The sequence below is a fragment of the Verticillium alfalfae genome, genomic scaffold (genome assembly GCF_000150825.1).
Source record: "Verticillium alfalfae VaMs.102 supercont1.2 genomic scaffold, whole genome shotgun sequence".
In the NCBI taxonomy this organism is placed as follows: domain Eukaryota; kingdom Fungi; phylum Ascomycota; class Sordariomycetes; order Glomerellales; family Plectosphaerellaceae; genus Verticillium; species Verticillium alfalfae.
Genome location: NW_003315037.1, coordinates 2,710,567 through 2,724,078, shown reverse-complemented (window position 1 = coordinate 2,724,078; position 13,512 = coordinate 2,710,567). Strand labels below are relative to the sequence as shown.

The 13,512-nt window shown below is 52.9% G+C and overlaps 5 protein-coding genes across 5 annotated transcripts in view; 1 reads left to right on the top strand and 4 right to left on the bottom strand.

Annotated features, from left to right (window-relative positions):
- VDBG_02304 (auxin Efflux Carrier superfamily) overlaps positions 1 to 1,253 on the bottom strand; it is a gene marked incomplete at both ends in the record, with an annotated part of 1,910 nt that extends 657 nt beyond the window's left edge. The window contains 2 exons of the mRNA XM_003008070.1: positions 286 to 926; positions 977 to 1,253. Of these exons, the coding sequence (XP_003008116.1) occupies positions 286 to 926; positions 977 to 1,253 (918 nt within the window). The remainder of the gene's footprint in view (positions 1 to 285; positions 927 to 976) is intronic.
- Positions 1,254 to 2,551: 1,298 nt separating this feature from the next.
- Positions 2,552 to 6,363, bottom strand: VDBG_02303 (ankyrin repeat and protein kinase domain-containing protein; the record flags this gene model as incomplete). Its single annotated transcript, XM_003008069.1, has 6 exons — positions 2,552 to 3,507; positions 3,578 to 3,692; positions 4,048 to 4,154; positions 4,353 to 5,705; positions 5,856 to 6,039; positions 6,097 to 6,363. 6 exons carry the CDS (start codon positions 6,361 to 6,363, stop codon positions 2,552 to 2,554), a joined length of 2,982 nt encoding a protein of 993 aa, XP_003008115.1.
- Positions 6,364 to 6,973: 610 nt separating this feature from the next.
- On the top strand, positions 6,974 to 10,014 carry VDBG_02302 (predicted protein; the record flags this gene model as incomplete). Its single annotated transcript, XM_003008068.1, has 7 exons — positions 6,974 to 7,053; positions 7,197 to 8,209; positions 8,584 to 8,736; positions 8,802 to 8,957; positions 9,137 to 9,322; positions 9,487 to 9,516; positions 9,602 to 10,014. The coding sequence occupies 7 exons, from the start codon at positions 6,974 to 6,976 to the stop codon at positions 10,012 to 10,014; spliced, it is 2,031 nt and encodes a 676-aa protein (XP_003008114.1).
- Positions 10,015 to 11,180: 1,166 nt separating this feature from the next.
- On the bottom strand, positions 11,181 to 11,825 carry VDBG_02301 (conserved hypothetical protein; the record flags this gene model as incomplete). Its single annotated transcript, XM_003008067.1, has 1 exon — positions 11,181 to 11,825. The coding sequence occupies one exon, from the start codon at positions 11,823 to 11,825 to the stop codon at positions 11,181 to 11,183; it is 645 nt and encodes a 214-aa protein (XP_003008113.1).
- Positions 11,826 to 13,086: 1,261 nt separating this feature from the next.
- VDBG_02300 (2-methylcitrate synthase) overlaps positions 13,087 to 13,512 on the bottom strand; it is a gene marked incomplete at both ends in the record, with an annotated part of 1,494 nt that continues 1,068 nt past the window's right edge. Inside the window, one exon of the mRNA XM_003008066.1 lies at positions 13,087 to 13,457. Coding sequence (XP_003008112.1) covers positions 13,087 to 13,457 — 371 coding nt within the window. The remainder of the gene's footprint in view (positions 13,458 to 13,512) is intronic.

The following is a 13,512-nucleotide window of genomic DNA, read 5'->3' as shown; positions in this document are numbered from 1 at the left end:
ATGAACTTCCAGATAAAGTTGTTGACCTTGGCACCCGAAGCGACCCCAGACCCGCGAGGACGACACGGATAGGGTTAGGGAGGCTCGTGTAGACCCTGTGAACAAGGCGGCCACGGCCTGCCTGGCTGCGCTCAGCTTGTCCTTGATTGTCATCTTGGCGCGGGCAGGGAACCCGGGCGACGCCCTCAGGCGGCTCGTTGTCATCGGCACTACGAATGCGGGGGAAGGAGAGCATGGGATCGTCGCTTTGGTTTCCGTTCAGAGGCGCGGCTGCCACAGGCTTACCAGCCTTCTTCGCGATGAAAGGTTGGCTCTCGTCATCCGTGTCGGAATCGACCAAGGAGATCTGGGACTGGTGGGCAACGGGGTGCGACCGCCGGGCTCGTATTGCGACAGATCGCTGCTCGAGGGCGAGCGAGAGTTGGCAGCCGTGTCGCCTTCAAAGCCAGGCAGAAGCGCGTCCGCCTCGCGTGCATCTTGCTCGTCCGTGTAGCGACCCTCCTCGACCCGCTCATTCTGATATTCGGGATACTTGTCCTTGGGCGCCAGGAGGACGTGATAACCCCAGCTCCATCGAACCAACTGTCCGAGCTGCTGGAAGATGAGGAGGTAGAGGATGCCGCGAGCGCCCACCTCATCGTCGTTATCGCCGGGTATCCTGTCCCAGTGGAGACCCTTTAGCGTCTGCGACAGCGACAGAACGAGAGAAATCGGCAGAGAGTTGGAGTTGCCAAAGACGCCCATGGCGGTGACGAAGTTGGACGCTCGTTTGTTGAAACCGAATGCTCGCGAAACACCGGTGGCGACGACGTAGGAAACGAGTGTCTGGACGATAAAGATGACGGGTATGACTGCAAGTTCAACCAGCTTGTCGGCGTTCAGATGTGATGCCAGATTAGTGAAGAGTACGTCCTTGAGTCCGCATTCTATTTTTATTTTCCAACGCCATAGTCAAGCTCGGACTGGGACGGCATACTCAGGCAAGGTGTGAAGAGCATAACATAGAGGTTGGCGAGGAACTTTTGTTTGTCGGCATCGAAATGCCCCAATCGTGCGACGATGTAGCCAGGCAAGTTGACGCACACGACCTCGAGAACAGCCTTGAAGACGAGGAGGACCAGGTGGCCGAGAGAAGGGTGGGAGTCGTGGGGTTGCGGTGCTGCGAGCTGTCGGAGCGGCATCTCGTAGGCGGTCCCTGGGCCCATTCTGGACGAGGCGCCAGGACGTCGGCGTGCCCATGTATTGTTGGCCATTACAGATCGAAAGAAGTTTTTGGTCTTCAGTTTCGTAAATGGGTTTCTAGTCTGGGCTAGGATGAGGAACGTGCCCTTGTTGAGCAATCGATGTTTGTGATCAGGCAGTTCGCACGTCAGAGATAGAAATTAGGCGAAGATGGGATGGGGGGGGGGGGGGGCGTGGCGCCGAGAAAAGTAATCGAACCCCTGCAAACCAAGACAGTGGGTTGGTGTGGAGGTGTGATGATGTGCTCAGTCGCTGGAGTGGCGTGGGCGTTTCGGCGATTGACTCAATGGTGCTGACTTGCAAGCCGATGAATGAAGATAAGAGAGGCAAAGCCGAGCAATATCAATGTGCGGGAGAGATGAAATAAGTCAGGCCTCCGGATAGCGAGAAAATGTCATCGTCGCAGGGAGGAGATCAGAGCAGTGGCAGTGCCAGGTTTTAGGCAGAATCTACCAAAACTAGGTAGGTAGGTACGTAGTAGCACGAACGGTCAAACTCGACGATAAGGTGCGCGCGCGAACGAGCGAGCGAGCGAGGTGAGTGAGGCGAATAGTGCTGGACCCACGACAACGCCAGACGCACACCCCGGGGCCTAGGCCTGGAGTCTGAGTCCCTGTTCGGCTGGTCTCCAGCGCAGCACAGCGCACAGCAGCGCGCACCAGCAGCCTTCCATGTTCCTCTGTTTGCTGCACAACGCCCAGACTAGTTTCATGCCGGCCTGATTGCCAGGATCAGGGGCGACTTGCTCCGGGGCTTGTGCAGCCACCACGATCAGCTCCCAGTGCGTTGGCGCCCTCCAAGTCTCCGACGGCCAATCACACGGGGTTTGGTCCAAGATGCCAGCACGCAGCCAATGAACGGTGCAGAACCACCCACGATGACGGAATTTCAGACGATCGTAGACGGCCAAACTCGTGCTCCAGAATTGTGCCCATGGGATGCCCGCACAGTTCCTTGCAGCGGGATGTGTCACCTTTTTCGCTCTCTGGGCCCTGATCTACGACCTAATGTTCCATGGGTTATTTGGGCGAGCGGCCTCATCGGGCCACACAATAGTGACGCTGTCCCGATCCGCTTTGGGAAAACTTGGCATAAGCCATGAGGTAGCCCGTCGTCACCGCCACACGCTGATTGTGGCCGCAGCGCAGGTTAGATGGTGGCGCGAGTCGTCATCGGCTAGCTAACGGATCACTAAGTCCACATTTCCAGGCTGAGTCATTGCAATTTGCATCGTGGATATTAGAACACTCTGTAGTTGCAATACTGTGTATAGTGCCCACGCTCATCATCGCTTAGGACGATATCCACATCAGATCCTCGCTGCCAATTCGAGAAGCTCCCAAATCTCGTCTTCCTTAGCATGATCTATTGGCTTCACATCTGCTCGATTCCGCGCTTCAACGTCGGCGCCCGACTTCAGCAGCAGCTTCACCACCGCAGAATTGCCACGCCATGCGGCCAGGTGAAGCGGCGTTGTCCCCTCAAGGTCCTTCGCGTTAACGTTCGCGCCGCGCTGCAGCAGGTATCGAGCATTCGCCAATGATACCTCCGGATCAAACGCGTCTTTATGCAATACATCGTAGCTGTACAACACGTGGTGCAGCGGCGTCATGCCTCCTTCGTCTGCGTCTTCCACTTCCAGGCCTTTGTCGACGAGGAACCGAACCACCGCCGTCGAGTCAATGCCCATGGAGGCTGCTGCTGTGTGAAGCGGCGTGCGGCCCTGATTGTCGCGGCTAAAAATGTCGGCTCCGATCTCGATTAGCCATTCAACTGTCGCCAGCCATCCCTGCGCTGCGGCCAAGTGAATGGGTAGAACTCCGTCTCGGTCTGCAATGTGCTGGCTCGCGTCCGTGGCAAACAGTCGAGCCAGTAGCGCCTTGCAGGGTCTCAACTTGGGGTTGAGCAATGCCAAGTGAAAGACCGTTCGTCCTCGAAGCGTCAGCAGCGACGTGTCGGCCCCACGATCGAGAAGCAGCTCTACTTGTGCCCTGGTTCCTAACGACGCCGCAACATGTAGTGGGCTCTCGCCGTCAGTGTTCTGTGCGTTCAAGTCAATACCTAGTTCGAGCATGTACCCGGCCATCATGGGATCCTCATTCACAGCTGCCAGGTGTAAGAGGTTATCGGCGTCATGGGATGAGCACTCAACGACCATGCTAGCGCCGCCGAGACAGACCAGCTGCTGCATCGCACTCAATGGCCCTCCCGAGGCTACCATGCGAGCAAAAAGGTCAGTGCTCTCGGCGTCAACGCGATATTCATCTCAACAGCATGTCCAATGCCTCTTTGGAAAAGCCCATGACTGCGCACAGCATAGTCATGACCGCGGAACCCTGCTCGGCCCCAAATACGGAACCAAAGTCAATACTTCCAGTGGTGAGTAACGACATGAGGGTGACGTTCTGGACTGCAGCTTGGCCGTGATTGTCATCAAGCTCGCTTCTTCGCTGAAATTACTGCGCCAGCCAGAGCTGCATCACGCAGATGCTGGTTCCAGGTTGCAGCCGTCAGGTCAGTTTCAGACGAGCGGACACTCCGCCATCGCAGGAGTAATGCGGCATGCGATGCGTTGTGAAGATGGGCGTAGTATGCGGTTCCGGAAGCTTCGAGCCCGAGAGTAATGATTCGTTTTCGAATCTTGCTCCAGCGTCCAATAGCATTCGGAGAAATTCAAGATGCCAGTTTTGCAGGGCGATGGGCAGGGCAAGTTCACCTGGAGCATTTGGGGTCGGCCCCGTAGGCTAACAGTATTTTGATCGCCTCGTGCGATCCTCGTGTGACAGCAAGCGACATGTGGCTCACTATATCAGCCTCGAAACGGGTTTCATGAACAAGCTCCCCCGTCTTGCACAGGTGCTCCACGAGGCTGACCAGATTCTTACGGACGGCCAGCAAGGATAAGTCGTAATCTGGATGAAGAAAGCTGTCCGGATACAGGCTGTTGCGCATATCAAGCCAGGTTTTGAATGCGTCGGGTCGCGCGGCGAATGTCTGCAATACGACATCACACAGCGGGACGCCTAGTGCCTCGGCCCGCTTGCAATGCCGACTCCAATTCTTCACCGCGTAAAGAAAGAGCGGCGTTTCTTTGAAAACACCAGTCTTACGCGTGGTGTTTGGAGACGACCTCAACAACCGGTACGTCTCACTCATGCGAAGATACCGGAGGCATGCTCTTGTGAGCTTCGCGTGTCCGTCCTTTTCAAACTGTTCTGGACTCGGCAAGCCGGTCGTCTTATCTTGGCTCCGGAGAGAAAGAAAGTCCTTCACAGACTGATGCACAAACTGCACGACTTGGCGGCTTTCGTTCCGCGCCGTTCCTCCAACCTCCTCGGCGGTATCGAGTCTGTCGGCAGGCACAACTTCTAAGAGCCCCCCACAACGGCTTCGTATCCTTCTCTGCATGACTTGATAATTTGACACAAGCTTCGTTGACCGGTTCATATCGGCGAGAGAGCTTATAGCATCGTCAGAGCAAAGATTCAGGACCAGCCTAAACTCCTCTATGGTCAGCGGCTTCTTAGCCGTCAGCGCCATGCTCAACATAGCGTGGGTCTCTTCTCGGTGCTTCTGTGCAGGATGGCCGAGAAGCATTTCGAATATACCGCTGAGCTCGCCGGGAAGCTCATCAATGGTCTCGCGAATTTCATCGGATGTTCCACCGTCGCGGACGGCTTTAGTTACACGGTCCAACGCCAGGCGCACCCACAGAAAAATACCATTAGCTTTCTTGATGATGGCTTTCTTCAGCTCCTGGAACTCGTCTGCTGGCGCATCCATAGGTATGGAGGAAGACCAAACGTCGTGGACAAGGTTTGCTATATCCGACTGATTGTGATGTTCCATTCGCAAGCACTCGGCCGGATTCAGGTTCGATGTGTCGGGTAAATATCTGCAAGAAAAAACGATGCGCACGTTCTTTCCTAGAGTGCCAGATAACAGCACCTTTAAGAAGCTCAGGATCTCCACAATGTCAATCTCAGATTGACATTCGTCAAGAGCATCAAAGATCATAAGGAATCGCAGAGTTGTGGATCCTCGTGCTATTACCTGAGTGAGAGCTCGTTTCAACAACCATTCCGGCCAGTGGTTTGGTGTCATTTGCTGAGGGTCTTGCATCGTATACCAGTCTTGCAGCATGTGCTCAAATAAGCTCGGCTGCTGGCGTAGAATCTGCTCCAACACGGACTGCAAAAATCCTTGAAACGAATGCTCAATGATCTGGCCGCGTTTGTTGAAAAAGTGATGGACGAGAACGTCCATCTCGCTGAATTGCTTTGCTTTGCTCACCATATCCCCCATGAGAACAGTTTTCCCGCTTCCTGGCTTACCTTCAATGGAGAAGAGGCCTGCGCCGCGGGTAAGCCATTTAAGAAACTTGCCCTCGCGCTCCCAGAACCACTGTAGGGTGGCTCGATGAGGTTCGATCGGCCTCTTGCCACGGCGCCACGCAAGTGGTACTGCGAGGCTTGCAACACAATCTGCACTAATTAGCCGCAGGCTCAAGTCAAACTTCAGCGAACGTACCTCTAGACATCTTGGTGAGGGTATCTGATACATGTCAGTCACATCAATATGCTGGAAATTGAAGTGGGACACTTCCAACTAACCAGTACCCTTCGCCGGGTCAGTCTCAAGTAGGAATACTCGAATTTTTCTCTTCAATGTTTCAAGCAGCGTCCGGTACGCATCATCTTCAGGTCCAGTGAATCTCACCAGGCGCCGATGGTCTCTGGCAATCGGTATATTTTCAGCCTTCTCACTGTCGAAGACGGCTGAGTCCTTATCGACCACCTAATTAAGTATTAGCACCATCCCGCATCCTAGCAGTCATCCTGGTTCATTACTTACGAGCTCACCTAAGCCCGGCAGGTTTACCTGTTCGTAAAAGTTCACTATGGCGATAGACCCCTTGATCTTGACGAAGTCTGAGTTGCAGATGAATGACTCGCTGGTTCGAGGTTGCAGAGCAGTCTTAATCTGCGCGGGCATTTGCTTATGCAACATCATCTTACCCAATTTGAGACCAGTCTGGGCAAAGAGTTTTTCCAAGACGTGGCTGCCACGATGTGGTGTACCGAGGAAGAAGACTGCCTTTGTCGCTTGGAGTATGTCCATGTCTGATGGCCGGCGTGAGCTATGAACCAAGGCTTGCTTGATCACCAAGCCGCCGAGACTATGCCCTATCAGCACGAGGGGCCGAGAGTCCTATGATTGTGAGGGTTGGTCAACAAGGTGGCAGAGGGAGTTGACGCACATTCGTCTCTGACCGCATATTTTTCAGGTGCAGTAGCAGGCTCTCAGCATGTTGATAGACGCCAAGCGAATTGATAGACCCTGAAGATAAGTCGGCAAGATATCCAAACACCGTGATCCGAGCAGATTCGACATGCTTTCCAAGGTCAATTGGCCAGTAAAACCCGGTTTCATCGTTTTGAAATGTCTTGAAGGGTGACCCATTCAAACCATGAACGATAACGATGCTATCCCGCGTTAGCTGGGCCCTCGACCTGTAGTGCGATTGTAACCAGCGATGTGAACCTTAGACGTGCACAGGGTAGCCAGGTAAACAGTGGCACTTACTCAAGCGCTGGGTGTGGGGGGTCGATGAGCACTGTGAGCCCCTCCCGATGAATTTCAGCCTTCTCAGACACAGACTTGCTTAATAAAGATGATGATCTAGAAGCCATGGTCATGCTGTCGAACCCTAAGGTTGTAAGCAGCTTCAATGAAGGCCGAGACGCGAGCACAATCGAAAGTGGCGATGCTTATCACCACACAGATGGCATCACCCCGGAGTGAGGCTGAGTGTGTTCTGAGCTATCGAATCCATCAACTTACTTAGCTAGTTAAAATGCCTGCAGGAAATGCATGCGCGCTTACGCCACGTGATGAGGCTGACTTGAAGGCACCCAAGTCAACAGACAGGTCTTTGGTACCCAACTGAAAAGGCCAGCCTTACTTGCTCCTCATTCATGCCGCAACCTCCCCGTGACGAGGTTGGAAGACAATCGTGCCGAAGCCGCACTGCCTGGACAGAGGATCAAACGCTCCAGTACGCAAGATGGGTACGGTAGTTCGAACGTGTTTGCCAAACCTGAGAATCAGAACGCTAACACGCTTGTCGGTGTAGCCACCATAGACAACGGGTCGCAGGCCAAGGACAAGGCTCGAGACAAGAAATCGCGACGGACATGGTTCCAGCGCTCGAAGCCTGCTAGCGGCGAGTTCGAATCTAGAGGCCAGGTCGCTACAGTTCAGACATTCTACGAGAGCTTTGATACCGATAATGGGACGACCAGTTGGGTTGATTGGGCACCACCATCTTTAATGGCACCGAAGAAAAGAAAGTTCGAAGGTGCAGCGATTCAGATCATGCAGGCTTTACGTGACGAAGAAGAAATAGTAGCCGGGGGAGACAGATACTATGCCCGAACGATTCGTCTCCAGAGCCCGTACGTTCGCGAAGCGCTTGCTGAAGATTTCAAGAAGCAAGGGCTGCATTACGGTGCATCTGATCGAGCGGAGTCTCAGTACCCTCACATGGCCTTGTTCTTTTGTCGCGAACGAATTGCTGAGATTTCCAAAAGCGCTGATGACGAGTTGACCAGACGTCACTGTGAGCTTCTTTGCGAGGTCGTCGAGAAACAGCTCAGCTCAGTCTTGGATGCCTACGACGAGTATGAGAGGTATCAAACGGTATCATTCGCACACGTCTGGATTTTGTTCCCGGTAGATTCCATTTTTGGCAGGCAGCGTTACGGCAATGTTCGTGCATATCAGGTTGACCAAGTTGTACTAAACCCTGAATATGTTACGATCCATCACCACTCGATAGAGTTCGACGGCTGTCGATACGGCATACGTCTTTCGAGTCGGCAAATCCTCCACTTCGAGGGCAAGATGCCTGCGTCAAAGCTGACCCCAGACACATTCATCGACTTGTACAAACACCCAGAGGTTCGTGAGTGCCTACTTGAACGTGGCAAGGAACTACTTGAGTATCAATTACCAAGATATGCTCAATTCACTCCACGCCTGGCTCCATCTCATTCGGGATCTCCGAAGTCTTTCGCACAAGTGAGTACCCGGCAACAGCAAGTTTCTCTCCAGAATGTTATTAACGAAACTTCTTTAGGCACACCGGGTCATGATCGACAGCTTTTTACTCTACAAAGAACGTGGATGGTCTATAAAGAACCTGCCCGAGTACGCTGAGCTAGCAGGTGTCGGAAAAGCCCCTTTGCAAGGCGACGACGACAGGACAAGTGGGGACATCCCTTTCTAACGGCCACGTTGGTATCAATAATACTTGGGAACTGACTTGGAAGAATATAGATGAGTGGAACTCCAGAACAAGTTCCAATAAGCTCAAGCGACCAACAGCAGAGGAGATTCAACGAAACAAGGACATCATGCTCGGCAATGAAAACTATCTTCTGATCCACACCCCCGAACTCGTGATTTACTCCTTGCAAGAGGGGAGATGGGGTAGGTTCCGTCATGCCTTCGAGTAACGCTCCGTCAAAAAGTCAATCGCTCATATAGTGCTCTAGGGACGGGTGTCGTGGAGAACATTGATCCCATTGGTCTCGATGCAGAAGTCTTCGACAAGGTAGTGTATGATGAGAAGAAGAAAGATATACTAAGAGCCTTGACCAAGAGTCATGTAGAAGAGGGTGCCAACTACAGCGATCTCATTGCTGGCAAAGGTGAGAAATCGATCTATCCAAAACCCGATCACAGTCGCTAAGCTGGTCAAAAGGTCAATCATTTCTTGTGCTTCTGAGCGGAGAACCAGGCACCGGCAAAACCTTGATGGCCGAAGCGCGTACGAACATGTCCAATATCTATTAACTTTTAAAGTTTCTTGCTTGTGCTGACTATGAAGTTGCCGATCACCTTGGACGGCCATTACTGCGGGTAGCGTCTGTCGGCCCTCCGCCAAGAGTCTATGATAGTAGTTCGGATTCGGAGTCTTTGAGGACTTTAAAGCGCAAACCAAAAGGGCTGAGCAGCGAACTCGAATCAAAGATAGACAAGGCATCAGAATGGGGCGGACTGGTACTTTTCGACGGTAAGCACGGGTACTGACCTCGCTACACAGTCTTGTAACTAACGTTCGTGGCACAGAGGCAAACTTCGTTATAGAGGGGAGAAACGTCGCGACGAGCCAGAGCACAATATCAAGTGAGCTTCTCCCGGGCCGAAGCTCTGCAGTGCTAAGCTAAGGTTCCATAGCGTTCTTGCGGCATATTGAATATTTCAAAGGTAAGCAATGCCTTCCGAAGCTCAATCGGCGCATGGAGAGCTGCGAGGACCATGAAGTTAAATAATGAATGTTGCGTACTGTTAGGTATCGTCTTCCTCACAACAAACGTTAACTCGTCCATCAATACTGCACTTCAGTCTCGGGTGCAAATTCACCTCACTTTTCCAGGGCTCACACGTGCAATGCGAGCCAAGGTATGGGGGAATTTTGTGGACAGAGCTCCCGAGAATATTCGAAAACTTGATGGCCCAGAAATCGCACGACTATCAGATTGGAGCATGAGTGGCCGAGACATCAAGAACACGTACAACATGGCGATCGTGCTGTGTCAGCAACGGGAAGTACCTGTCACGGCGGACGCGGTGGAGGACTTGATCACCCTCGTCAGTCCTTTCGCAAGTCGAGAGGGTAGCTCTGAGCCTACGAAGTCCATCCGAAACGGAACCAGGCCCAAGACCTCGACAAAGGAATTGGAGGAAAGCTTGCTAGATTTGTGAATCTACGGCTGAAGGGGTCGTTCACTTTTGTTTGTTGAATAGCATGAATGAGTAGCGAGTCACTTGTATCCACGAATACGAACTTTTCCACATTAACACTGACACTTCCAATTCATCTAGTTGAACTTCGAAGCGACAAGAAGCAGCTGACAGAAGTTGTGGACACATATAATCTTGAAATGTGTCCATCATCTTGTACTACTGAAAACTTTTATCCATTATAAGTAGACAGCCTCAACATCCAGAAGTCGACTTGCAATGTGTTACTCACGGACCGTTCATTGTGCTCAGTGCGATACCTCGAAAACACACATTGTCCGGTGCTTGGCACAGCAGAAAGTCAGCGACAAGAAGGAGGGCAACTATACAAGATGCTCGACAATCATCCCGCTTCCTAAAGTGGCTGCACTGCAGGATGCACTGCAGGAGCAGAATTGTCCCACTTGTGCCATACGCCAGGAAGAAGAGAGCCTCGCGAAAGCAGCAAGCAAGTTAGCCAAGCAAGAGAGACGGCAGAAGCGGAACGAAGCAGTGCGGGCGCATCGAACGGCTCAAGAAGAGCGAGTGGCTGCGGCTCCTGATGACGGGGAAGCGTTGAAGTCGAAGAAGTGTGCGGTCATGTGAATGGCCAAGATCTGGAAAGTGAAACATAGCATACCGACAAGAGATTGAACCTCAAAGGCCAGAACCGAAGAGCGAGACGCGAATCCAAATTGATATGCGTAAGCTTGAAGTCGTAGGGTCTATAACCAAGATGGATCGGTTTGATTGTTATGGAAGCGCCTGACTCAATGTAAGGTAGCTGTCTTGACGTCTCCCACCGAGTCTTCAAAATCGTGCAATGTGCACTCATTGACTGCACAGCATTCCCGAAGATGTATGTGCAGGTTGCTGAGCGATGTTTTTAGACCTTTTTTCATTGAGAGGGACTTGGAAAAGGCTTGATTGACTTATGCTGTGACTTCTGATACCGAAAAAGCGTGACAGAACTGAAAAGAAAGGAAACCAAGAAATAGGGCTTATCCTCCACAAGAAAAACACATCAGCAAGGCCTGCAAAATACTTGTCCGTCGTCCATGATCTCTCGCTGTGAAGAATTTATCCCGGCCCTGTCACAACGACCCCGGACTTCCCCATAACTTCGGGCGCGGAGTAGTATGTCCCTCTCAGCACTTCTGCCACTTGACGTTGACCTGCTGCGTAAAGGCGACGGTAGCATCATCATCGGTGATGGAGCCGTAAGCAGACGGGACCCTGCTCACGAGGTTGATTCTGTTGTTGACGTTCAAGATGCCGCTGGCGCCGCACTGGGCCCAGATGAGCGCAGCCGTGGGGATGACGTCCTGCTTCGTGTAGACCTGGCCGTCCTTCCAGATGCCGCCACCATCGATAGAGGTCGACGTCGTCGTCGTTGCACCGGCGTCCTGCGAGAAGAAGTAAGTCGAGAAGAAGGTGCCACTGACGCCCTGGTCGAGCTGCGCGAAGCCGTGGTATGTCGACTCGACGACGGCAAACTGGAAGCCGCTCGGGTAACGCAGGTTTAGATGCAGGTTGCAGTTCTTAGTGCGCTCGGCAAAGGGGATACCTGGGCCGATGTACGTCTGGAAGCGGTCGAAGCCAAACGTGATGACGGTGCGGTCGGGGGAGATGGTGGTCGAGACGCTGCCCTGGGGACAACCACTGCCGGAGAACTGGGCCGAGACGATGTGAATCTCATTAGGGTTGGGCGTGCTTGGGGCGACGACCGTGGGAAACCTGGGCCTGGCTAGGGCCAGAACTGGAGCCAAGAGGGCGATGAGTTGGATCTTCATGATGAGAGGCAAAGGGGTCAATAACGAATCCAATTCTGCTATAGAGTGGGTGAGTCTGAGGAAATGATGTCAATATCCTTGAGGATGGCTGACAAGGAGAGGCACATTTTCGAAGCCTTGATCAGCATTGCTTTTATAGTCACGGATTTATCTTGGGCGCCTCTACAGTCTGCAAATCGCGTGACGGTCGAATCAGGCCATTCGTACTTTTGCGATGGATGTTGGGCACAAGACTTGGCCAGACTCACGATGGTGGCAGCGACGTGACGCCTCCGCAACCGAGCTGCTCCCCAACCACTGGCAGGCATGGCCCATAGTGGCAATAAAGTGCAATTAGCACAGCGTCACAAAGCGAGCCATCACTGAATGGATAGAGCCATGCCTGCTGCAGCGGTGGCTCTCAGCCTCTCTTTAGAAGGCATTGTGGTCTTGCCGATGTCGCCTTGGTGCGGCGCCTATTTGCGGATGAAGAGCAGGATAAATGGGCGCATATTGGGGCGGGACAATGATCTTTTATAGAGCTTTCGCCTGGATGAAGGTGACGTGACCCTGGATGTGCAATGCAGGGTAGTTCCGATGCTACCATACCCTCCTCACAAATAGACCTGGATCTGAGCTAATCGCCGCCTGGGCGTCGATCCGGAAGCTAGCGGTTGGGTCAGTTGGACTTGAAGTTCCAGTCCAAGCGGGAGTTTATCTGTAGAGCAATACTGAGTAGCAATGCAATCGCCGAAGATTGATGAGTCTCGCGAAGAATCGCACCCGGGCAAATACGTCGATGATGTAACAGTGATTCGACAGCCATTGCATTCGCGCTATGTGCGCTCCCAAGAGATTCGCATTTTCAGCTCAGGGGGTCAACCGCTGGCAAGGCTGATTTGGTACACTAACGTGCACGATGCTATGTTAAAGTACTACTCTACGGTTGTAAGACTCACGGTGTATCGAATGTTTGGGTCGGTGGCACTTGAAGTGTTGGACTGCTTGGGACCTTCACCTACATGACCATAGCTGCTGGCTAAAGTGCCAAGAGCCATGGAATTCAGGGCTTTGCAATTAGCACCCCGACTCACTCAGTGTGGGCACAGTGTGATACCGTTCTCAAGGCGAAGTATTGTGAACTTGGGTAGCTTGTAAGTAAATATTCAAACTATGGATAGCTAAAGATCCTCCGTGACTGAACACCGCCCAGATCTATTGTCTCGGAACACGAAATGCAAAAAGGGCTACAAAAGACTTTTTCTCACACCGCAAAAGATATTTACGCACTCTCGGCCTGCTTAAGAAGACCCTCGAGGTTGATGCTCTTGGGGCGCTCAATGGGAAGACCTAGGGCGCGGTCCCAGATGAGCTGAGCCAGAGGGCCAAGGCCTCGGGAGACACCGAAGGTGGCAGTGTAGTAGAGGGTCTCGTGGAAGCCGTAGTGGTGGAAGAGGACGCCAGAGCTCGAGTCGACATTGGGGTAAGGGTTCTTGGTCTTTCCGTGCTTCTTCAGAACCTCAGGGGCGAGCTCGCTGTTCAGCTTGACGAGCTGGAACACAGGGTCTTCGGCAATCTCAGGACGGGCAGACGCGTAGTCCATCAGGGCCTCGAAGCGAGGATCGGGCTTGCGGAGGACGGCGTGGCCATAGCCTGGAACGACACGACCCGAGTTGAGGGTCGGACCACAGGTATTCGGTAACATCCT